Here is a 26,599-nt window from a genome sequence, read left to right on the forward strand (position 1 = left end):
ACAAAAAATAATACTCTTAACATAAAAAGTAAAAAGTAATATTTTTTCATGAAAGACTAAATAAGATATCTGTCTCACAAAATATGACTCATAAAACTATATCACGCAAATTTGTGACTACTTGGTTTTACATTTTGAAGGTCTGGAGGCGTTGATCCTTTCCCCGATAGAATCGGTTCAAGAATTCCAAAAATCGTATTTCAACACGTTTTATAATTTATACGACTTTGCGCAAATTATCAAATGAACCTGCCTGCCCCCCATTTTTGTTTTCCTCGTGGCGTTCCCTTTTTTCAGAGTTTGAATTGAATAGCAGAGTGTTGGGGAAGCTGCGATTTTTGAAGAGAAGAATCGGAACTGTCATTCAGAGGTGTGTGGCAACTACAAAAGCTCGTTGTGAGTGTCTGTAATTGGGGGGCAGCAGCAGAGGAATCAGGTCAATTGATCTTTCAACAATTTGTTCGAGTTAGTTTTATTTTTTCAGTTCGTAGATATTCTTTTTAATAGGCTTTTTTCAGCTGGTTTATGGGTCTCGGTAGTTTTTTTTTTAAAGAATTCGCTTTTGAAGGATTAATGATATTCGTAGGATCGGGGGGAAAAAGTTTGATTGGTGGAATTTTTGTCGTGCATTACGAGAAAAATACAGGCATGTGCAAACCCTCCAATGTAGGTAGCGCAGGGTCTCCTTCCACCTTTGAGTTTTCTCAATGAGTGGCTAGCTATTCTTGTGATGGACAAAGCTTTTGTGAGCTTAGAGATTAACACATCAGGTCTAGTATACTGTTTCTTTTAAGTGCAATTTTGGTATTGTTACGAATGAATACCCTTCATTCTCTATTATAATTTAAAGTTTACTCTTTTCCCTTGTTTAAAAGCTAAGTCTAAACTTATCCGATGATAGTCCACAATTCATTTCTCGAATAGTGGCACAACACATTGATGTGTAGTTATTACGTCTTATGGTAATATGCAGTGGCTAGATTTGCATATCCTAAGAAAGACTCAAACATAGAATTTTTCACGGTCATCTTATGCATACTTGACGGAAATGGATAAACAACTTAATTTTTAACGAGTCAAATGGCACTGATTATTTCGTTATATAACTTATAAACAGGACTGAGTATTTTGATTTTGAATTTAGGGAATTTATGGAATCTCGTCTTCTAGCTTTTAGAGAAAAAAATCCTCATCTGGAGGTGATCACTGAGCTTAATCGTGGTTATCATCCTCTTTTAAAGGGGTTATATAGTGAGATCTCAAACCTCTCTTTATGTCTTGTTGTATGCCTGTGAATGTTTTAGTGCGCGCACATGTGTGTTGGAAATATTCGTATGTAAAAATATACTCAGCTTGGATTAGGGTTTAGGGTTTTGTGGTAACATCTCTTTGATTTGGGAGAGTTTATTTGGTTTCTGTTATTTTTTTGTCTTTAACTTTTTTCAGCTGGGAAAAACGAAAATTTGGCTGTTTGTTATCCATTTTTAACTGATATTCTAAGTGGAAAAAGGTGAAACTACTTGGACCATTTTCCGAAATACTGATTTTGCAACATAAATTGAGAACATCGGAAAAATGGAGATTCCAAATTTGACATAAAAAAGGGGGAATGTGTTTCGACATGTTTGAGAGAAAAATAAAGAAACTTGAGTTTTTTAATTATCAAAAAATACTGGAACTATAATCGATCATCTTTATTTCTTGATCTTTATTGTAGTAACCCTTTAGTGGTTTAGAATACTCGAGACTTTTAATCAAAGAAGAATGACGAGATCAAGTTGTTCGGAATCGCTTTCTTTATCAGAAACAGTGACTTAGTGCATCACGTTATGCCGCCTAAGCAGTAATATTAATGAGGGAATGATGTGATTATTTCTTTTTTTTTTGGGGTATTATCGTGACAGAAGCCCCAAACTAACTTGGATGCTGAAGACTGATGAATCGTCCATGAATGATGATGATGGCTTCCTTTGAGCTGAAACACCAAATCATAGCGAGAAGAATTACAATTCTTCTTTAAAATCTTTTTTACTGTGAAGAATGGTTTTAGATGCAACGAGCCATACTCTTATGAGATAGAAAACAAAACTCCAGTTCCAGTAGTATTCGGACATAAGATAGACTTGACATATAACATGCAAACTGACCAACTTGCCAATTATCACCAGCTACGTTGTTTTGTGTTCTTGTTGCTGATGCAAGTGATTCGTTTATTATTTATTTGTAATACAGTAAACAAGAATGAGTGTGTAGTCTGCATTAAGAATATGACTCCAGACGAGATACACCAATGCGCGACCAGGCTAAGAAATTTGCAGGAAGAAAGGTAGTAAAACTGAGGACAAGGCATGTTACAAATAACCCAAATGTTCAAGGGACATTGACAACAACCAACACCGTGATCTGAAATGCAGCCTGGTGTTTTATTTGTGGCTATTTTTGGGGCTTCGGGAAGGGAACCTGCTGTGTTTTGAGGGAGTGTTGAATAAGTTTTATATGATCAACTAGTGTATGAAAATCCTGGAATTGTTACGAAGTCGTGAAGGCTATTCTGTTTTATGTTTCCAAGACTTGGAAATTTTCCTAGCATTCAATTGGATTTTGCGGTTCTGGTCCTTCTGACAGTGTATTTACTGAATTTTGCTCCAATTTTAATGTCTTAATTAACTCACGGACTAGCTTCTTGCTCATTTACATACATCAAAGCTTGCTTTGCGATTACTTGAAATTTGTATGATCCCGATGATTTTAAACGAGGAGATTTAGAACGCTTTTTTGACAAGGTGTTAGTACTAAATACTAACTAATAATTAGACATCAGTTCGCTTGGCTCGATCACTTCAAGTTTTCCGCAGTTGAATACATAAAATTTTCTGAATTTGGTGCTTTCGAAACGAATATTGCAAACAATACATATGCTTGTAATAAAAAATAATCAGCCTTTTACGTGGAGTTAGGCTGATTTACATGATTAGAAAAGAAGACCGACTTATGTAATTTTCAAAGAATTTCAGTTTCTTAGGTCTATATTTGGGGTAATGTGATTATAATAAAATACGACAAAAATTTATGTAAGACGAACTCACGGATCGTATCTTCTGAGACAGATATTTTATTTGGATCATCCATGAAAATGTATTATTTTTTATGCTAAGAGTATTACTTTTTATTGTGAATATCGGTAGAGTTGACCCGTATTACAGATAAAAATTCGAAAGACCGTCTCACAATAGACCTGCTCATAAAATATTGTATTTAAAATGTTGTTGGACCTTCGGTCCCGAATGAGGTGAAACATCATTTATAACTAGACATGTAAATACCATCAGAAACAACAAAATTCTTACTCCCTTACCTCATTCTTTTTCTCAAAGACATAGAAGTTGCTAAAACGTTTTAAATCAACAATTAACCCAAATATGATCATCATTGCATACAATGAGTGAGACGAATAGTTCCATTTGGGGAAATTTAAGTAAGTGGTATCTTGACAATGAAATGTATTTTATGGAATTTGGTACATTTGCAATTAGTCCCATGCAGCTTTTTGCTGAAATCAATGATACCTTCCCTTAGCAGCAGCCAAATAATTCGAGGCTTAAACAGAAGGTGGAGGAATTACCAGCAATTGCTCGGTTTTGCCTCAGAAATAGTCGGAGCGGCACCTCGAGTTGTCTTCACATAGGCAACATAGTCGCCGTATTGCATGGTAAATAGAGTGCTCTGGTAACGTGTTAGTCGAATACGCCTTCTCAGGGGTTCGGTTATGAGGCCATTGTAGCCGGCCTTCCTCATTAACGAGTTTATCGCTTCAATCTTTGTCCAGCCTAACATGATAAAAACAAGTTAAATATGGTTAGCTTGGAGCTAGACGGTATGCACTAGGCAGTAGTGAACAGTCTTCCATATGGGTGAGTGGTTCACTTAGAATTTCCAGGGTAGGGATTTACAGAGCACGAGTATTTTAGAGTCGAGTTTTGTATGAAGGGAGAAATCAAAAGGATCAGAAGTCACCTTCATGGGCAGCAACCTCAGGCAAGTAGGTAGCGCTACGTGTTGTATTGTAATCAGGATCAGTAAACTCAATAATTATCCCATGCTTCCCAACCTGCCAGGACAATGTAAATACTAGAGATTTGAGAATCAGATTTTAACGGAAAAATTTAAGGCCAGATGCACATTATCCGTATAGTTCGATACATGTCAAACCCGAAAGTTGGACATCAGGCACACATACACAAATTTCACAACAGATTAAATTTCATGAACGCTCTAACCTCCCAGTCAAGGTAGTCACGAGCAATTTCATAATTAATCAGGATGGAAACTGTACATTCCAAGTTAGGTAACTCCTTTGCTTGTATAGGGGGAAATCGCCGGTCTTTCAGGGCACTGTAAAATGTGAAAAATTTTATAAGATGCTTAATGATAAAGGAAAAGACAAACATCTGCACTACTGATGCTTCTGACTATTGCAGCAACGCTTTTGACTAAGACGATCTAAATTAGTAATAGCCGAGCACAATAAGATGTTAATCACATTAATTATTCATAATTCTGTTCCCGCAGACTGATTAGAAATTAAACACTGTGAAATGCTCCAAATTCCATTGATGACTTGAGAAAGTAATGAGTTTATACGCAAGAAACAATGTATATAAATATGTTTAAGCATAAGACTCTCAACTTCACTGGCAGGAAGGATATGTAAATTTTATCTGGCTCCATCGTAGACCAATTTCTATCGCATACTTCTCAACAGAAATAGCTTATACAAGCTGATTAGGAAGGAGACAATAAGATGCACAAAAATGCAGCGAAAGATGGAAAATCGAGAATTCAGGAATGAGCAGCATATGGAAACCGCTTCTATCATGGCACTAAGTCTTGCTAAACCTCACCCATGGATCAAAATCACAAGTGTCAATCTGTATTCATAGTGTGCATGATAGGGTCATCAGATTCAACATATGATTCAAGAAAACATATGAGAACACTAAATATGCCAAATATCCTAAACACCAAGCAAAGCAGACACGCAGTACAATGGATCAATATAGCTAACGCAAACAACCTTGTCAAAGCATAGTCCTTGAATCCATTAATTAAGCCACGAGCTTCAAGAGTTCCTATGCATCCACGTAATCGAGGCTCCCCACCATTTACTGTTTTCTTCCAAGTCACAAACAAGGGGCTGAAACCAGAGTAAACTTTGAGAGAGGTATATGTCTCACATCAAAACAATTCTGCTTGGTCGCCATGCACTTTATTTTACAGCAAAAAACCTCACAAATTGAAACTAAACCAATATTTTATTTAATTAGGAGACAAAAAGTGTAACCATCACCAGTGTATAGGCATGAAATCTTTTAGAAAAATGAAAAGTAAGATATGAATATTTAGCATCTTAACACTAAAGTATGATCAAGACACCGGTTACAATTAATTTTTTCCCAACTCCTCAACTCAATAAGGGATGGAACACCTGTTTCCGATAGTGAAAACATGATCGAAAACAATTGTTCAAGGACACTGATTGTCAAGCAAATAACAACCGTTTAATTTCACAGAAACTAAAATTATGTAAATCACGATTCCTTGACAGAAGAAAACAGAAATAAAAACAAACAAACAAATGAAATACTAAAAGCCATGCATCACAGAGAAATTTTTGTTCAATAAATTTGGACCGGATCCATAGAGTGATCGGTCACAATTTAATATAATTTTAAGAGGTAAAGCAATAAAATTATAATTTTAATCAAAATTTGATGCTCCCAATCATACCCACGAAACTTAATTCCATAAAATACCCGAAAAACAAGAAATTCAGAAACATATAATGGAATTCGCATACTGTTGACCCTCATCAAAAGCAGGGGGCGGAGCTTGTTCGCTGTTGTAGTGCGCCACCAGAGTGTCGAAGCAGTAGACCACCATCTCTCTGTTAGCCGACACCATTGTGTTCGTTCCGTCACCGATTCCACTATAAAAATCCAGAATCGGCCGATTTTGAGGATCGATTGGTAAGGTCTGAGAGGATTAGAGGAACAATGTTGGGGTGTGTGAAATGGAGTTGGACAAGGGAACGTAGCGTAGCTTGGTTTATGCTCTTTGCTTCCGACAATAACGTCGGGTCGGGTCGGGTATTTATTCAGTACATTGTTCTAATAACCAGAATTATTTAAATTTAATTATTTGGATTTAATTACAGTTGTAAAAATGCAACTAACTAAATTACTTTTTTTAAATATACAAAGTCACAAACAATAAACATTCTTTAATTTTTAAATTTGTTTTAGGAGTTCTCTACTAAAGTCTAGAAGTATGAGTTGAAACTTCGGATAAAACCAAGGAACCCTTTGAATACTTTTGATTTTATGAACAATTTTTTGGAAAAAAAAAAAAAAAAACTAATCCAAATGTATTCTAAAAGTGTTTTAATAAAATCAATTAATGTATCGAAAATCTTTTGAAATTATTTAACAATTATAAAAATAATAAATTCCCAAAAAAAAACACATGAAAAAGCAAAGAGGGACGTAAATATAATACATCATAGGTTTCTTCTTAAAAACATAAACTATGACTAAAACACAATGAAAGAAGTAAAGGAACACCAACAAATTTATCTTACTCTCAATCAAAAACATGTACATAATTTATTTACACCTGAAAATTAAAGTTTTTTGAGTTCTACTTCAAGTGTATCTGACCCTGATCCGATTTCTACATACGTATAAACGGGTAACATGCATACGGTCCCGGGTTATAACCCGAATAACCATCGAGTCCAAATCCCCCGTCCATCGAGAATAAGTTAGGTGGTGTAGCATAATTATTGACTGGATTACGAAACTTTGGATGAACTTTGCAGAAATAATCCATGCATGTCTTCTCATTATTGCAAGGGACATTCTTTTGCTTCTCTCCCCTTTCTTGACCACTTCTTTTGGTCTTATTACACTCCGATTTTTCCTTGAAGTTTTTGGGATATTTATCGTAAGATAAAAGTTCTACTCTTTTGCCTAATTTGGCGACGTCTTTTGTCAATATCATTGGATCCAATGTGCCCATGACTAGCACAAGATTGTTTTCTATGTCCATATCACACGAATTCACACCTACGTACAAAACAATAATATAAAGTAAATACTTAAAATTATAAATGAGTACTATTTTCAAGGCCATGAATTTTGAGTAGGTCTCTTGTGAGACGGTCTCACGAATATTTATCTATGAGACATGTCAATTCTACTGATATTCACAATAAAAATTAATATTTTTTCATGGATGACCCGAATAAAAGACTCGTCTCACAAAATACGATCGTGAGACCGTCTCACACAAGTTTTTGCCATGAAATTTGTTACCGGGCATTTTCAGTAATTTCTCCTTCAATTTCGTTCGGCAATGTTCACAACGACGGATATTCATAGCCAGAACTGTGACCTGCGATATTACATAGAAAATTATTTCAGATTTCAAATTTGGAGTAGGGGAAAAAAAGGGAGAGAAACTGAGTGAATTTAGAAAATCTGTACTGGATCACGAGACCCGTTTTCCATTGCAGAATAATATCAATGGTGAAAAATCATTCAATTTTAGGTGACGAGCTTTCAATTTCATTGATTTATATATACATTAATATAAAGAAACAAGTATGTGTTACCATATGATTTTTGAATCCTTCAATTAATTCTACCAAAAAATATGCGATTTTCCTTACATGTATGCTTCGTTTTATCTTAAAGATCCCAATAGATTGGTGTAATTTAATTGTCATTCCACCCTTCGTATGGAAAATTCATTACCTGTGTTTGGTAACAAATCAAGCGATCTTTATGCAAACAATAACAATTTATGGTTTAAAAAAGTGGTTTTAGTATATTATTAAATTAGTAGCATTCTATCTTTTTTTTTATTAATATTATTACATTTTCATCTACTTTGTCATTCAAATAATCATAATATTTAATTGTATGATAGTACACCGATGCACGTGTTGTGTGCTTGTACAATATTTTTATAATTTATTTGATTTATATTTAAGTGAAGATCAAAACGTAATTAAAAGAAATAATGAGAGACTATATATACTATAATTTTGATATAAGAATTTAAAAAATACATAGAAAAAAAAGACCAAAATAAAAATTGAAACTACAACTTGAAGTTTAAGAAAACAAGTTTCTACCCGTTAAGCTTCATGATACTTACGTTAAAGTTTTAACACTTTATTAATAGATATTATTATTAAAACATTTTATTAATATATATTATTATTAAAACAGACCATGACACTGAAAATTAATTACATTAAAAATGTCAAACTTAATAATATAATATAATAGTATAGATATATCAATTAAAAAATATAACAATTAAGAAAAACAACAAAAAAAATCGTATTTCTTGCCTACGACAATTATACTTCTTGTTCATTTAACTTTATGTATAATTGATCATATCACTAGCCTTAGAAAAGTATTCTAAAAAGCATTCATCTCTAACGTACTATAATGAATGAAAAAATAAAGTCGAGGTGAATAAAAAAAAAACTCCTAGAAAACCGAAACAAAAAAAAAAGCTCCTAGAAAACCGAAACAAAAAAAAAACTCCTAGAAAACCGAAACAAAAAAAAAACCCCGCTGCAGAGTTAAACAGCAATGATAAGTAAATTTTAACTAGAAGATACGGATGTTGATTTATGAAACATCATAAGGAGACGGGAAATATTGAAATTGTGCTTGATCTGGGACAGGGTAATTCAGCTGTGCGGGCACGGTTAAGCTATCGATTGTAGTTGTGATGTCGTGTATGCTCGATCTCTTTTTTACTTTTTTGTCATCAGATTGACGCAGGAAGTATTTCTGAGCATGACTAGCAACTTGGGTAGGAGTTTTTGTGACGATTAGGTTTCTTGATATGCTTCTCCAGTCGCCTTTGCCATATTTTTTGAGCCCGAGTAAAAATAGCCTGTAGAAGTTGATGTGGATGAGTACATATACGGAATGGATCACAAGCACATAATGCAACACATGGTATCAACAGGACAGACCCAAGTTCTGGATGGGTGCAAGTTAATATAATTAACGGGGTGAAACTTAAAATTTTAGAAAAAGTAAACAACAAGCATCATGATCATCATCATAGCACATTCTCGCTAGTAGTGGCTCAAGACTTCGAGCAGCCATAGTGCATAGTTGGTCGGACCATAGTTTACATTTTCCTTTCCAGAGTTTCAAGCCAACTATCTCATTTTCAGTAGCCACAAGTAAAGACAATGAATAAACTGCACCAACTAGTATACTTTAGTTTCTTTGATTTTCGTTAACTTTTATCCACTTCTACAATCAAGCTTTTCAACAACTTTACATCATTCACCTTAAAAAAACAAATCCCACAAAGCAAAATATTTAACCCAAAATCAATTATCTACACACACTTGCAAGTTGTAGATATCTCAATCTTCAAGTTACAATCTCGATGGCAGTATCTGAGAGGAAAATCTTATAAAAGCTAGTTCTGATCTTAGTTCACCCTAGGATCCTTCCAATGACTAAATCAATGTCTTTTCTCCAAGGCTTTCTTGAACCAACAGATACCATGAATCTTTCTTTTTTTCCTCTTTATCTTCCCAACATCATTCTTAAAATACAGATCGTTATAGAAGACTTTATAAACAAAAGTTCAAACTGGCTTTCCAAACTCTAAAAATCAAGATAGCTTCAAGAAATTTTCTATCCACAAATACTTCTCTAGCCACGATTGTGACATCCTATGAGCAACACTTTCCAATCTCTAACATCCTCCGCTAATAGGAGAATAAATATTAAATTCATTTAACATAAACGAACAAAGATCCACGACACTGTTAAAAAAAATACGTTCGAAAGTGATGCAAATTAATTCGGAAGGGTTAAAAAAAACCTGTGCTCGTGTTCTGTCCAAGGCGTCCCCTTCTTCCGGTCGACCTCGAGATGCCTGCTCCGAGCCGGAGACGACGCGAACGATATCTGGCCAGAATCCCTCAACCGTGACCGATCATCACAATCAACAGACACCGTTTGTTCGGGATAACTCGGAGGCTCGATCATACCGGCATGAATCTGCCCCAAATCGAACAACAGAACCTCGTAATGAACCCTCACGTCTTCCGCCGACTTCCCTGGAATACGTTGAGCGATCAACTGCCACCTGTTCTCTACATAATCAGGAATCTCCACCAGACAATTCTCGAAAATCTTGTCCTCTCTCCAATCCCATGCCACCGAGTGATTGCGGAAATTGGCGTACATCGCGAAGAAACCGTGTGGAAATTTCTTTGAATTGTGGGGTTTAAACTAGAGATTTCAATGGGAAATATATATACTGTTCATAATAAGAGTCCAGCTTTGTTTTGGACTCGGTTAGCCACGTCACTCTGGAGTCTTCTGCATCTACCATAAGTTAATAAAACAAATATTGTGGGATACGATTTGTTTAACAAGATTGAGTCGACCAGATATTATATTATATATTTCACTGTTTCAGTTTTCCAATTAATTATTTTATCGACGATAAAATATATGTCAACCACTTTTGTGAGACGGTCTCACGGGTCGTATTTGTGAGACAAATCTCGTATTTGGGTCATCTATGAAAAAATATTACTTTTTATACTAAGAGTATTATTTTTATTGTAAATATCGATAGGGCTGACCCGTCTCACAGATTAAGATCCGTGAGACGGTCTCACTTGAGACACACTCTTTAAGACAAAAACTTATGTGAGACGGTCTCACGGGTCGTATTTGTGAGACGGGTCTCTTATTTGGATTATCCATGAAAAAGTATTACTTTTTATGCTAAGAGTATTACTTTTTATTGTGAATATGGGTAGGGTTGACCCGTCTCACAGATTAAGATCCATGAGACGGTCTTACATGAGACTCACTCTTCATTTAAATTTAAGTTTTCCAATTATTTATTTTATCACTATTTATTTATAAATTATCGACGATAAAGTATATATAAAAAATCTCATAAAACTGTGTGAAAGCTCAAATTACTATTCATTTAAATTTAAACGAATAAATAAATGCTTGAAGATTCAATATTCTTATAAGATTTATATTTTATCCACTGTTTTGCGGCGTGACTAATGGTTAAAATTAAGATTCTTGGAATAATTTATTTTGGTACCTAAACATATAAATATTTTTCCTAAAAAATACCACTCTCCATGCTGCCATTAATTTTATTGATTTTGGGCAAGAATCAAAGACCATATGATCATAAAATTAATATTTTCAACAAAAAAATGATATTTGTTCGTGTGTTGAGTCAGAGATAATCTCACCAAATTAATCTATGAAACAGTCTCACAAAAGTTTTGTATAAGTGAGGAGAATAAAATAGAGCCGTACACAAAACAGCAGCCACGGGTAGGGGTGTTCATCGGTCGGTTCGGTTCGATTTTCGGTTTTTTATTTCGGTTTTAGAAATATATAATCCGATATCCGAATCATTTTTTTTCGGTTCGGTTCGATTTTCTACCAAAAAAGTTCGGTTATTTCGGTAGATTAATTCGGTTTTGATTTAATTATTTAAATTAATAATATAAATATATTGTAAAATATAATATGTTAACTTTCAATATATTTTCGTAGTATAATATTTAAATATAAGTTCTAAATTAATTAAACAATCAACTAAAAATTGTTCAAAATTGTTTTCCATTCACTAATTATCATATCAAAATATATAATATAAATAAAAATAAAAAAAAATATTAATTTAATGAAATTTCGGTTTTTTCGGTTTTTTCGATTTTGACATATATAATCCGAAACCGAACCAAATAAACTTCGTTTTTAACTTTTATATCCGAATTATAAAATTCGACTTCGGTTCGATGTTGGGTTTTTCGGTTTGAATTTTCGATTTTTTCGTTTTATTCGAAGTTTGAATACTCCTAAACCCACGGGTCTTCCATTGGGTCCAGTCCAGTGTTTCGCACCTAACTCCCAAAATAAGCGATCTCGAGTTCAAAACGAAAAATAGAAAAAAATTTAAAATATATTTCAACACCTGACGATATTATATTAAATCAAAGTTATAGTTAAATTACATTTACGTAATTATTTACATCTGAATATATCTAAGAAAGTCAACTGCATTTAACCTCCAAATCCACCGAATAATAATAATAAACCTATACAAACACCGAAACTAAAAAGCTTAAAAAAAACTTTTTACAAAATTAAAATGTTGTAATCTGCAACTCTTTCTAATAGATACAACTAATGTCTATTTTACCGAGCTGCATCTTGAAACTGGAAGGTTTGGAAGCTTCTTTGATTTGGGGCAGGGAGACTTGGCTGCGCAGGCACGGTTAAGCTATCGACTGAGGTCGTGATGTCATGAATGCTAGACCTTTTTCGTTCTTTCTTTGCTGCAGATTGACGTATATAATATTTCTGAGCGTGACTAGCAACTTGCGTCGGAGTTCTTGTGATGACTACATTTCTTGAAATGCTTCTCCAGTCACCTTTGCCAAATCTATCCAGCCCTTCTAAAAATAACCTGTAAAAGTTGATGCAGATGAGTTTATATTAAGAACGGATCACAAATTAAAGTAAAATAGACTTGAATTCTGATGCACCAAATTATGCACACACAAGGATGATCCACTGCACCGACTATTAGTAGTTTCTTTTCATCGATTTCTATCTGATTTTTTAATCAAGTTACTGCTGCCATCATTGTGTCAATATTTTTAAAAGCAAACTCCACAAACACTATTTTAAATTTTATAATCTTTCATGTACATCCATTTATCTACGTGAACTCACATTTATATCACAAAACAAAAACATCAGCTCTCATTTACATTCCATACACAGAAATCATTCATACTTTCAAAACCCTCAAGCTGCGAAAAATAAAAAGTTCAACCAAGCATGACGTTAGTGATCAAGTTACAATCTTGCAGCTTAAGCACCCAAACCGGCCAAACGTGAAATTCCTTATACATTGGCTCCTGTTTATTATTTGTCACTGCTACCAAATCCTTCCGCTAATACGCTAACTTTTAATTAGATCCATCCTTACCTAACCATTCATCTATGTTAGCATTTGTGTCACCATTAAACTCATCGTTTGAATAATTTTCATTTATACAGCCCAACAGTCTCTATCGTGAAATACCAGATAGTATGCCTTTACCACATGTAAAGCAAAGAGATGTGAATTAAATGCAACCTTGGATTCTGGTATCGATAAACAAATCTTTATTATTATCTTTCCAAATGTCTCAAATCACAAAACCCACCATATCGTTTCTGTTATTGCTGTATCATATATCTTTTTTTCTAGATCAAATAAAAGCATACGCCTTTCTTTGTTTCTAAGCATGTTCCGACATAATCTAGAATGCAAACCGCCCACATAGAGATCCTTTGGACCTGAGCCCGTATAGATTCTTCAAAATCTGAATCATTTCTTCGTGTTTGCTTAGCTGTTATATCCCAGACCTCCTGATATATCTTATAAACAAAATTTCCCATGGGAACTTTGAAAATCCCCTTATTTATAGACAAGGATTAAAATAATATGGATTTACTACAAAGTATAAAGTCATTGATTCATAAGAAACTACGAGAATTGGTTATAAGGCCAACCACCATATGACAACACTTCACAATCATAAATTTGCTAAAACCAACTGGCAAAAGACAATTGATCGGATTCATATCCATTTCACAGTTAAAGAAGAACCAACCTATGCTCTTCTTCAGTCCAGGGCGTGCCCTTCTTCCTCTCAACGTCACAATGCCTACTCCGTGTCGAACCCGACCCGAACGATATCTGACCCGCTTCCCTAGCCCGTGGCCGATCATCCGATCCAAGAGGCGCCGTTCCATCGGGATAACTCGGGGGCTCGACGAGACCTGCATCAATCTGGCCCACGTCGTGCAACAGAGCCTCGTAATGATGCATCACGTCTTCCGGTGACTTCCCCGGGATACGATTAGCGATGATCTGCCACCTGTTCTCCACCGAATCAGGAATCTCCACCAAAGAATTCTCGAAAACCTTGTCCTCTCTCCGATCCCACACCGCCAAGGAATTCAGATCCGTTTGCTGATAATTGAACATCGTTGATTGGTGAAACGACAAGGGCTGCAGAATTTGTAATCCCTCGTTTCGGGGAATCGGATTTGCAGTCGAGTTTGGTGGGATTTTGTTTAGAATTATATCTAATTGATGAAAGGAACTGAAATCGATTCTCTTTCTTCAACGTACACACACGTGTGTTTGATGTGAAGAGAATTAATTTATAGGTGTTAGCTGAGTAATCGGAGACCAACTTCCTTTTGACTTCTTTCTTCCAGCTAGAATCTTCATATTATCTGAAATTTCTTTTTTTGGATCTCAATAAATAATTATTTTTTATTTATATATATGAAATGTATAATTAGTCACTGAACATATAAGCATATTACAACATGAGAAAAATTGTAATTTTATTTATATAAGTTGATTTTTTTGGTTTTTGAAATTATCAAATATTATTTATTTGACATTAATATTCTACTATATGACTCATATGTAAAAAAAAAGAAAAAGAAAAAAGAAAAAAAAAGCTAATAGCTCGAGCTAGTGCTTGAGCCTTTATGTCATGAGGCTCGAGCTCAGTTATTTTTTCAATTATTCGAGTTTGATTCGAGATTTTATCATGAAACTTGAGCTCGATTCGTTTTAAAATTGTTAAACTCGCTAATAGCTCGAGCTTGAGCTCGACTCGTTAATAGCTCGTTTATAATGTTTAACGAGTCTGGCTCGAGCACGAGCTCGTTAGACAAGCTCTTTTTCTAGCTCGTCGATCATTTTTATCCAAAAGATCAAGTAAGATATGAGAATTTAAGGTGGCAAACTTTTCATTTTACATTCTTTCAATCACTTACCTTATACTTCAATTTCGATATGAGACAATGTAAGTCATTATTATATACTCAAGGCCTAACAAACTAGTCGAGCTCGAGCTCACGAATTGGTGCGCAATCTTACAAACCAAATCCCCTTGAGCTCGAGCTGGGTTCGATAAAATCGTCTAGCTCGAGCTAACAGACGAGATTTTTGTCGAGCTCAGCTTACGAGCAGTCTGATTCATTGATATCCCTACTCCGAGATCTCGATCCTGCATTGTATCAAAGCATTCATTGTGGGTTCTCCAAAGAAAGTTTCGTACTTTGGCTGGGAGATGTGATTTCCAGATCAGTTTCCAATTTATATATTTAGTGAATTAGAAGATAGCTCCCTATTGAACATCAATGCTAGCTTTATATCCGCTCTTTACTAATAGTGGCCCTTCACGTCACCACTCCACATCCAATTATCTGCATGAATCCTTCTACTCAACGGAATGGATAAAATCAATTAATCGTAGATCCCTCTCATTGAATATCTCTTTAACTAAGTCGGAAGATATCACTCTCCGGTGATCGCAACGAGGCTACGCTCCGGAACACACCGTGACTCTACATAATGGTTACATGGCTCAGCTAGCCTAGGATCGCCCCAGATCAATGTTTGATGTCCGGAGCCTATTCTTCTAAATGATACTCCTCCACACAAAGCCCGGATTGGCTCCAATTCGTGCATCTAAAAAAGTATCACATCGGAAGTAACGAGCTTTAAACACCTGGGAGGACAAAGAATTAGGATTCGTCGTGAGTTTCCATCTTTTCTTGGCTGAAATGGCTATGTGGTATGCTTTAATTCTTCGGAAATCTAGTCCACCACCCCTGTGAACACCATATTTTAAAGTGTGAAATTTCTGGGAGATGGGTTTTTATTGAAAAGATAATAGCAGGAAGTTGATGAAACCAAAATCTTGACGACTATATGGTTAACCAGAGTCGTATCTGTGTTGAATGAGACCTGAAACAAAAATTGAAAAATGGGCCCACTTGTTGCACTAATAAATATAAAATTCAATTTGCAAATAACAAATATACTAATAAATATATAAATATATCAAAATCAATATATTATATCAATAACAACTCGATAAATATCTTAAATAACTACATAAATACTACTCGTCTAGTTTTTTAGAGGCGAAAATATTTATCAAATCTGTGTAATCCAATTGTCAGACAATTTCTTTCTCAATCGACAATTAGTAGATTCATTTAGTCTATCTTGCGATATTGTTGATCGAAGATAATTCTTGTAAAAACTACACTTTTAGTCTTTATGATCGTAGAAACTACAAAATAAAAAATTATTTGAGTCAAAATAATAAACCATAGAATGAAAGGACAAATAAATTCCAAAAACAATGAATTTCATCTTTCAACGGTCCACATATTCAAGCTCTATTCACATTTTATTTTATTTCCATAGACTATCCACTTATTAATTACACAAGTCACACATTATCTCTCAAAAAAAAAAGTCACACATTAAATTTATATAAAACTCATAATTCAATTATAACTCATTAAAGAATTTAAAAATAATGCGATGTGTGCTTTAGTTATATATTTAATTAATATGATCTCTAATCACATTACAGATCCCATTTTGCAAGTAAATTTCATTTTCAGTGAGTATTTTTGATAGATTAATCTATAAATATAAATAAAAATGTGTATTTATAAAGAAGATTTGAAATGGAAATAAAGCATAATTCATGAAGAAAATTAATTACCTTCAAGCTTAATAGAAGTAGGAGACCATAAACTTTATTTGTTAAATAAGAACAAAAATAAGGGTTGAGATTTGAAGTAAGTTAAAGAACAAATAATATATATATATATATATATATATATATATATATATATATATATGTGTGTGTGTGTGTGTGTGTGTGTGTGTGTATATAAAGGGCCTCTTATTGGGCCGGACCCTGAGGCAACCGCTTGGTTGGCCTTATAAAAGGTACGTCTATGGTGTTAACTGAGTTTTTAAGGTCGGTCTGCCATTTTTCTTGATTGTTAGATAAATCATTATTTTTTTAGTAGTTCTTTTTGTAATCGTCTGACATATCTTTACTCGTGAGACAGTTAATCATACATATTTACAATAAAAAGTAACATATTTGGCATAAAAGTGATATTTTTTGTGAGTGACTCACGAAATTGACATGCAAGATCGTTTTATAAGAACTTTTGTGTTATTTTTTTTTAATATAACCCAAGAAAACCCGACAAACACCTCTTAAATAAAATATTGAAGACTCTAATTCTCCATTTTCTTCATTGCAAATTCCTATTCCACCAAAGAATCCATGAACATCACCTTTTCCATTTTTTTAATAGCTTCACTCCGAGATTTTTACCCTTCTTCCTCCTCTAGATGAATTTCTGGACTTCACGGAATTTTAACGGTGATGTAATTAAATAATATAAACAATTCATAAATCATGAATATTAAATTTGGGCAAATTAGCTTGCCATGGAACAAATGCAAATTAGCGTACTAATTAAATCATGTGATTGTGATTCATACGATTTGAAATCGTTCAAATTTATAATTAGAAACATGTGCTATTTTTAAAAATTAAAAAAAATACTATTTTCGGTATGTGCTATATTTAAAATTTAAAAAAATATTATTTCGGTATATATAAGCATAAAAAAGTTTAAATTCCAAATATAAAAATTTCACTATATATTTTATGTATAATATAGATAATATATAGTAAGAAATCCCAGTTAAAATCAATTATTAAAGTTTGTTTCTGAAAAAGGATATTGATTTTGCGATAGTTCGGTTATTATATAAACAAAAAAAGGAACTTCGATTTTTTTCCCATAAAAAATCGTTCTTTCATTTTTGTTTTATATAATAGCCGAACTATCGCAAAATCAATATCCTTTTTCAGAAACAAACCTTAATAATTGATTTTAAAATAATGAAACTATGTCAAAAAAATCTTGATTTTAATACCCTTAATTTAATGTTTAAGAAAATTTTTATTTATATATATGATAAATTAATTAAATCTAATGCATAAATAAACAAAAATGTATATCCATGATCCGTGGATACAATTTCTATATTATATAAATAAATAATATAAAATTTGTAATTATAAAAATTAACCATATCACATCAAGTCATTAGTTTTTACTACGTTAAAACTCCTATGAAATTATTAAAAATGTCAGATATACATAAAATTTATAAATATAACAAGAATAGATTTACATTTGCAACGAAAGTTTGAAACAACATCAAAACTTTTGTTAAACAATTTCCCAAATAAATTTCGTTGGTCGGATCTCTTATTTGACCTATCCATGAAAAATATTATTTTTTATGCTAAAAATATTACTTTTGTGAATATCGGTAGGATTGACACGTCTCAAAGATAAAGATTCATGAGACCGTCTCACACTACTCTTGAAATATTGGGGTCAAAATTATTTTAGTATAAAATATGGAGACTTAAATTATATATCTTTTCCATAAATAATTCTAAGAAATTTATATAGTAACCAATTTTGATATCTGATATCCACTATTTTTTTTTCTCAAAATACTCATCTTTTTTTTTTTAAATTTAAAACACAGTTATAAACTAAAATGTAAATATGAAATTAAAATCTAAATTATACTTTTAGTTTTGTTAACTAATAAAAAGAAAAACGTCAATTTTAATTTTGTATGTATTAAGATGATACATTTTTAGTCGTGTATATTTTATTGAATTAATTGTAGCCTTGTAACTATGTTATAATAATATTTTAGTCATTGTTCTTGAAATCATGTGATTAAATTGCTGGTATATTGTTGAAATTTGATAATTATATTTTTAAATACATGTGAATGTCACAAAGAATTTTGTTAATTGTGTAAATAAAAATTTAATAATATGATTTAAAAAATACTAAAAGTAATTATTAAAATTTAATTATATGACCATAATTATTTAATAAAAAAACAAAACTAAAATTGTGATATTAAATTTTATTTATTATTACATAAATGGTTGGGTAATACGGAATGAGAGAGGCCGAACAGGGCCCAAACCTCAAAATAAAAATGGTATAAACCCTAACTCTCGCAGTTTACTTCGTCTACGAATTCTCCGATCCACTTTCACTTGTGTTTCGATCTTCCTTTCTAATTTGTCCGCATCGCAGTAAGCGCTTCGTTTCTTTCTGTTTCTGTTTATTTTATTTGACCATTTCTCAAGATATGATGCCGAATGAGGCGTTGGCAACCTATAAATGGTAGATTTGTGTAAGCTATTTGGACTCTGAATCTGAATACGATGTGCTGTTTCTGGACGTGGGCTTCTTTGTGTTTATTCTTTCTCAATCTCTTATGAGTTATTATATTCGGAATGAGTCTCCGTTTTTGTTATGTTTTTTGTAAGTTGGAGATTTAGGTGACTTTTGATCCTGGGTTGATTCAGTGATGTGTTATGTTTCCAATGTTTATGGAAAAGGTACTGAAGTTTGAGGACCCAAGACACGGTCTTGTCGAGTCCCCTAAGAATTGCGGGCCGCATTTGTAATCTAATTTCGTTTTCAGGTTGTAAAATTTGATCGTGGTTCTGATCTATCTGGGTTGTCAACTAATATCTTGTTACCACTACCGAACTCATTTTTAGCGTCTTATCTGTGCTGTTTCACTGAGTTAACATCGATTCTACACATCACTGTAGTCTGTAGTTTTTTTCCCATTACTTATAGTTTAGCATTTCAATCTAGCAAAGATCTTAACTGCTTTCCAATTTTTTGACTGTTGTTTGAATGTTGCAGAAATATTAATAGGTAGGAGAGGTAGATAAGCATGTTGGACATTAATCTCTTTCGGGAAGAGAAAGGTGGGAACCCGGAAAAAATCAGAGAGTCTCAGCGTCGTCGTTATGCCAATGTTGGTCTCGTCGACGAGGTCATTCAACTCGACACAGCTTGGCGTGAACGTAATTATTCATATTAACTTCATAGTTCCTTGTTCGTTTTGGTTTGTGGCGATGTGCTGTTCTTCATTATGTGGATTTATGCAACTTTGATGTGATATTATTGTAGGACAATACGAGCTAGATTTGTTGAAGAAGGATTTTAACAGTATAAACAAAAAAATAGCCGGTCTCAGAATTGTGAGTACTTCTTCATATTTACTTGGTCTATATGACACTTTTTTCTCGTGTGAATTTTTTAATATTTCTCGCTTGGTATATTTCTTTCTGTCACACTCTAGCCTTGTCCAGTACAGTTTATGTCACAAAGAAAGTCCACAACATTCTGATTTTTGAAGGGACAATGCTGAACATTTAAGCCACCGTCTCAAAAATAAATTCGAAGTATTTGCATGACACACTCCTTTACATAGTTGATTAGATGCTTTTGTATAGGAATCCAACCAAATGATCCTTGGATATGTAGTGTCTCTGACACGTCAAATTTTACCTGGGTATGCCGGGGTATTTTGTAAACCTAAAAAGGCTTGTCAGTTATAAATTTATTGCATTTTCTAGAAATTTAAGTTATTAGAAACATACCGATTCCTTTGTTGTTTAAATTGAGGGGCTGTTTAGTTACCATTTATGGAGCTTGACTCGCATTACCCTTTGGATCTTATATTATTTATCAATGCTACCGAGTTTTCTGTTCTCTCTCTCATTAATATGGTTGGATTTCAGACTGAATTCTTTTGTTGGGTCCTAAAAGGCAGGTGATGATATCAGTGGAATGATTGCAAGTACAGAGGAAAACAAAAAACTTACTGCAATTAAAGAGGCGGAGGTGCAAGAGGCTTTAGCAGCAGTGCAGTCTAGACTGCAAATTATAGGAAACCTTGTACATGATTCTGTCCCCATTAGCAATGATGAGGTATGTCGTTTACTGAAATTGTTTATGTTCTGTAAATTTATGTTTTCTTTTGATGTAACATTCCTTTGAGAGATGAAATATTTTATAGGCAAATAATGCTGTTGTACGATCATGGGGAGAGAAGTGGACTGCACCAAAGCTGAAAAATCATGTTGATCTTGTAGAGCTTCTGGGAATTGCGGATATAAAAAAGGGTACAAAGTGTTATTATTATTTTGGATATCACGTATTGTGTGCTACCGTGTTATGTAACTGTATAATCGTGGGACCGTTTAAGTTGATGTCTAATTTCGTACTTTTGATCTTTCTATTTATTTTTTAGTCAATGAAATCTGTTTCTCCAGGAGACTCGAGCATTTCCACAGTTCACTTGATTGATATTATGTATGATTCTGTTTTATCGATAATAAGTTACTTACTTGGACAAATTTGATTATTATAATGCGTGAAGAGAAGGGGTTCCAATCCACATGGACAGCAGCTGATATGCCTCACCCACAATCAGATATTTTGAACTTCACAATTATTGCACATTGTTATTGCGGTAGCCTACTAATGCAACTAAATTTGGTTTACTTTAGGAGCAAATGTAGCCGGAGGCAGAGGTTTCTATCTCAAAGGGGATGGTGTGCGACTTAATCAAGCTCTGATCAATTTTGGTCTTGAATTTTTGGAAAAGAGGGGCTTTACTGCGTTACAGACTCCATTCTTCATGAGAAAAGAAATTATGGGCAAGTGTGCTCAGTTGACACAATTTGATGAAGAACTTTACAAGGTTATTCTTAAACCTATTTTATAACTCAAAAACTAACTGTTAGAGAAATTTCATGCCACACTTGGAGCTGTACTGGGCACGAGTTTTGAACTGGTAGTCCTTGCTCGTATATCACATCAGGAGAGATTCCCCCTCTATTAGATTACCGAATTAAGAACGTCGGTTGTAGCGATTCCTGCTGGAAGTGGAATCCGATTCTGAAACAGAAAGGGTCTTCCTTCGCTGAGAATGTCAATTTTATTTCTGCCTGCTAGACCTGACCTCCTTCCTAGGACAACTGCGAAATGTTTTTCTAGAATGCCCAATATATCTCGCCCCCAAAAGCGGAGACCGAAGAACCGCCAGGTTGTCGAGGACACATCTGAAGAAGAGGCTTTGCACCTGAAATAGGACTAATGCAGATCTAGAAGATGTGAAAATAAAATAGGTAGAAATTAAAACAAAAAGATCATATCCCATTCTAAAGGTACGACAATCCTCGAGTTCAATCAGGCTCAAAACTCAACACTTGTAAGATTGATACGTCACACACCAGAAAAAATTAGAATTGACCCATTATTCGGATGGATTCCCGAGTTCTTGAGGAACTTATTCCAACTGTTTCCTATCTGCTGCTCTAGTTACGTTTTACTAGAGTATTTTTAGCTGATTTTTTTTTATGTTTTCAAATGTTTAACCAAATTGAGATGAATTCCAAACAAAGTTATCAATTACTAAACAAGTATTATGAGACAACTGGTGTAGAGAATGCAATTCTTTGAAAAGACCTTTGAGTCGTTATTATAACAAATCTATAAGATGGCTGGAGACAGACCTTACTTTGTTAAGCAATTTGAAGTGGCAAAGCATGTAATTTGGAGACTATATATGAGTTTTTTTTGTCCAAAATGGTCACCTTCATTGTCACACCTCTTGTGTTGCATAGCCATATTTTGCTAAAAATCCAGTTTGCGTTTATCCATGACAACTATCATTTTACCAAATTTTCTTTGAAAAGCCACTGAAACCTCATGAAGATAACATGAAGAATAGAGTTATTGTTATTTGATGCTCCGAGGAGTCATACATATTTTTGTCTGCTGGTGCACTTGCCAACTTGGAAGTTTTTTCAATGAGCGATATGATCGATGTCAAGACTCAAGAGATAGGATTATTAGTAACGTCAAACAGGTGATGTTAGGGTACTCGCAACCATTTAAGGTCGAAAATGGACAAAGACGGTATCTTAGTTTATTCCAGAGCACCTTGAAGTTAGCGTGTGAAATGAAGTGAAATGTTTTGTTGATTTAGCATATGAATTCTCACTTTAAGAGTGTTGGTTCTTTATATTATATAATGATATTGTTAACCAGTCGAATGAACATATTCAATTTGAGAGGCTCAGATCAGTTTTGTGTTTTATTTGATAGGACTTTTTTCACACTATAATGCGATTAAATTATTTTGCTGAATCCCACATTTGGGATTTTTTTTCTTGATCTGGTGATGATATTGCTTGCAATTTTGTTTATATGCTTGATAGCTTTCTTAATGGAATTTTTTTTTTGGGTAATTAAAAATGTGCCTGATTGTTTGTTCAATAGGTAACTGGCGAGGGAGACGACAAATATCTTATTGCTACTGCTGAACAACCACTTTGTGCATATCACCTAGATGAGTGGATACATCCTTCACAACTGCCTTTGAGGTACATTATCACCAATTGAGTAACTTGGCCTGCTATAGTCTTATAGCTAGATTGTTGGGTTTAACATGTTCTTTTGCAGTCAGTTAAGATTTTATTTTGTTTAATTTTTGTTTTTTGTTTTACTTATGAATAATGTGTTCTATCAGATATGCTGGATATTCGTCATGCTTCCGTAAAGAAGCAGGTTCGCATGGTCGAGATACTCTTGGAATTTTTCGTGTTCATCAGTTTGAGAAGGTGGAACAATTCTGTATAACCAGCCCAAATGAAAATGAGTCATGGGACATGCACGAAGAAATGATAAAAAATTCCGAGGATTTCTATAAAATGGTATCTCGTTCAATTTCCCTTGTTTTTATTGATGATTGCGGCAACCATGAAAATCTACTATATATGGGTTGTAGTGAAAAATTTATGTTTTGAAGCGAACTCCTATGCATGCCTGCTAACTTAATGGTCACCATTTATTTTTCCTTATATTCACACCATGAATTAATTTCAACTGACTTTATGGATTATTATCAGCTGAAAATTCCCCATCAAGTTGTAGCCATTGTCTCTGGGGCACTAAACGACGCAGCTGCGAAAAAGTATGACTTGGAGGGTTGGTTCCCTGCATCAAATACGTACAGAGAACTGGTCTCCTGCTCAAACTGTACAGATTATCAGGCGAGAAGATTGGAAACTCGCTACGGGCAAAAAAAGGTAAAATTAGTATGCATGGAATTGTCAGCCTCTCTCTATGAATTTTACACCAAGGCCAGAGGACAAATCATTCCAGGGCATCTTTAGGATCAACCCGAAAACACCAATTTATACAAGACCTCAACACTATTAACTCTATGTCTCTCACTTGGTCGTGTGCCTATCTTATTGATTTTTTGTGGTCATTGTCTCGCAATCTTTATTCTCTCCCAAATGCTTAACTTTTCTTATACAAATACATGTGCAGGGTAACGATAAACCTAAATACGTGCACATGTTAAACTCTACCCTCACAGCAACCGAGAGGACAATGTGCTGCATCCTGGAGAACTACCAAAAGGAGAATGGGGTCGAAATACCGGATGTTTTAAGACATTACATGGGCGGCAAGACCTTCCTTCCTTTCAAGAATGACCCGGGCAAGGAGACCAAAGGGAAGAAGACCAAGTAATGAATCCCAGTTCCTTATTCTCCATGATTTAAGACGTGCCCATGAAATTTGAGTTAGCACCTTCTCTCCCTCGCTGTACAAGGTTTTTTACTTTTCCCATTGGCCGCGCCTTTTTCTATGACAACAATTCATTTATTGGCGTTGGAATATGCATTCTGTCAGATTACAACTTATGAGATTGTTGTTTACGATAATTGTTTTGATTAAAGAGTTTGTGTGGAGCCAAATGTTAATTTTGATATATAGACAAATGCAGCGTAGTAAGTTGGAATAAAATTGCAAAATGGCACGATTCACTTAATTGCTGTGTACGCAATTGTTCTTGTTACTATATATTAAACAAGAGATGGTGACTTTTTTTTTTTTAAAAAAAAGAAAAATAAAGATAAAATACTGTTTTTCTTCGCAAATTTACAGATATACTATCTAGGTATCATTATTGTTTTATTTATATGATAAACTTTGAGTTAGTCGATATTTTTGGTATGTACCGGGTAAACTTGGGCCAACACATGTAACAATTTTCCTGACGGTGAATGAATGGTTGAATTGTGGGTTAATATGATATTAGATGGCTTAATTATTATTGATAGTTGTTAAATGTCCACGGGATTCAGGTGTTCCCTACCAGAATAACTAAAGGAATCAATGCCCCTTTTATTATTTAATAATTAAAATAATCTCATTGTCGCAAAACCATATGCTACAGACCATAGGCATCAAGGATATATAAACATCTTGCATTAATATTATTTTTACATTAAAAATTCTTATCTTAACCCATAGTACCCTGATTCCTTTGTTCATATCTAATGTTATCTTTAATTAGATCTAGCAAAATATATTGAATATGTTAAATTTTATGTATTAAAATATTTTAAGTAAACATTGAGTTCAAAAGGTGCGGCGTAGATTTTTTTTTTAATCTTGAGAATCAACAGTCATTTTCTTTGATGCACTCTGAGTAAAAAAAAAAAAAAATCAACACAGTAGCCTGTAAAACATGTCGACAAGATAAATCACATTAAACAAACTTTGTGTCACATGCTTAAAGTTAGGATAACAGAGGCATGGTGAGATTCAACCTCTTACATCTTAGTATGGATTCACCAAAGCCTACCATCCAAGTTATCCTTGGACACGTAAAACTAATTAATTTCATTACAACTAAACATACACCAAGACAAAAGCACATGCTTTTTAGTTATAATTGCAAAGAAAAGAAGCATGCCTAGTGCATTTATTATTGAAATGTCTCGATCCATTTTAAAATAAGTTCGAAATTACATGTCTTGACAAAATATATTTATATATATATATATATATATATATATATATATATATATATATATATATATATAAATTAAACAACAATTAGTATACAACGATTATATTCTTGTTGCTTGTCGTACTTATTTTTAAATATTTATTTTTAAGATAAAAGAAGCTTCTTAGAAAATAAATAATTCAATAAGGAATCAATTAAGTCAACTTAGCATGTGCCTATTTATAATTAATTAAGAACCTTTTTTCCAATAAATCACAACTCGTGGTAGATGGGAGACCCGCCAGTTCATTATCGCTACAATGTTTAATCTCGATATTGGATTATTAGAAGAAAATTACAATATAGACATATGACATTTAAGCTTCGTTTTGTTTGGACAAACTACTTTAATTTTTTTTGTTTTATAAAAAATATGTTTGTTTAAAAGGTTTCTGAAAATAGTTTTTTAAAAAATGTTCTCCAAGCATATTTTCATGACAAAAACTTGTGTGAGACGGTCTCACAGGTCGTATTTTGTGAGACATATATTTTATTTGGGTCATCTATGAAAAAATATAACATTTTAATGTGAATATCAGTAGAGTTGATCATTCTCACAGATAAAGATTCGTGAGACTATCTCACAAGAGACTTACTCATTTTTCAAATAATAATTGAGAGATATTTTTGATATTTTTATAATAATAGAGAAAATTGTTCAAACATATTTTAACTATAAAAACGTTTTTATAAAATATTTGTCCAAACAGAGTCTTAATGTTTGGTTTCGCCCCTAAAAAGTTCGATTAATTCATTTTTGAACTATTCGATCTGGTAGATTTGATTTAATCCGACCCTAATGATATAAATT

At 33.5% G+C, this 26,599-nt stretch overlaps 4 protein-coding genes across 5 annotated transcripts; 1 reads left to right on the plus strand and 3 right to left on the minus strand.

Moving 5' to 3' along the window:
* Positions 1–3,408: 3,408 nt before the first annotated feature.
* On the minus strand, positions 3,409–6,115 carry LOC140807856 (uncharacterized protein At2g38710-like). The gene is made up of 5 exons (XM_073164816.1): positions 5,858–6,115; positions 5,075–5,194; positions 4,278–4,392; positions 4,015–4,108; positions 3,409–3,827 (listed from the first exon to the last, which is right to left on the minus strand). The coding sequence occupies exons 1-5, from the start codon at positions 5,959–5,961 to the stop codon at positions 3,619–3,621; spliced, it is 642 nt and encodes a 213-aa protein (XP_073020917.1). The 5' UTR covers positions 5,962–6,115; the 3' UTR covers positions 3,409–3,618.
* Positions 6,116–8,532: 2,417 nt separating this feature from the next.
* On the minus strand, positions 8,533–10,365 carry LOC140807665 (transcription factor DIVARICATA-like). Its single transcript, XM_073164615.1, has 2 exons — positions 9,934–10,365; positions 8,533–8,979 (listed from the first exon to the last, which is right to left on the minus strand). The coding sequence occupies exons 1-2, from the start codon at positions 10,299–10,301 to the stop codon at positions 8,709–8,711; spliced, it is 639 nt and encodes a 212-aa protein (XP_073020716.1). The 5' UTR covers positions 10,302–10,365; the 3' UTR covers positions 8,533–8,708.
* Positions 10,366–12,062: 1,697 nt separating this feature from the next.
* On the minus strand, positions 12,063–14,325 carry LOC140807664 (transcription factor DIVARICATA-like). Its single transcript, XM_073164614.1, has 2 exons — positions 13,769–14,325; positions 12,063–12,570 (listed from the first exon to the last, which is right to left on the minus strand). The coding sequence occupies exons 1-2, from the start codon at positions 14,143–14,145 to the stop codon at positions 12,300–12,302; spliced, it is 648 nt and encodes a 215-aa protein (XP_073020715.1). The 5' UTR covers positions 14,146–14,325; the 3' UTR covers positions 12,063–12,299.
* Positions 14,326–18,997: 4,672 nt separating this feature from the next.
* LOC140807265 (serine--tRNA ligase-like) lies at positions 18,998–24,762 on the plus strand. 2 transcript variants are annotated; one of them, XM_073164048.1, is made up of 10 exons: positions 18,998–19,144; positions 19,770–19,933; positions 20,040–20,110; positions 20,682–20,843; positions 20,932–21,037; positions 21,425–21,618; positions 23,202–23,305; positions 23,452–23,635; positions 23,831–24,010; positions 24,258–24,762. In XM_073164048.1, exons 2-10 carry the CDS (start codon positions 19,801–19,803, stop codon positions 24,459–24,461), a joined length of 1,338 nt encoding a protein of 445 aa, XP_073020149.1. In that variant the 5' UTR covers positions 18,998–19,144; positions 19,770–19,800; the 3' UTR covers positions 24,462–24,762. The 2 variants fall into 2 exon arrangements, with proteins under 2 accessions (XP_073020149.1, XP_073020150.1); XM_073164049.1 differs by having other exon boundaries at positions 19,002–19,144; positions 19,782–19,933.
* The last annotated feature ends 1,837 nt before the right edge of the window (positions 24,763–26,599 follow it).

Source organism: Primulina eburnea, chromosome 12 (assembly GCF_022965805.1).
Source record: "Primulina eburnea isolate SZY01 chromosome 12, ASM2296580v1, whole genome shotgun sequence".
Classification (NCBI taxonomy): domain Eukaryota; kingdom Viridiplantae; phylum Streptophyta; class Magnoliopsida; order Lamiales; family Gesneriaceae; genus Primulina; species Primulina eburnea.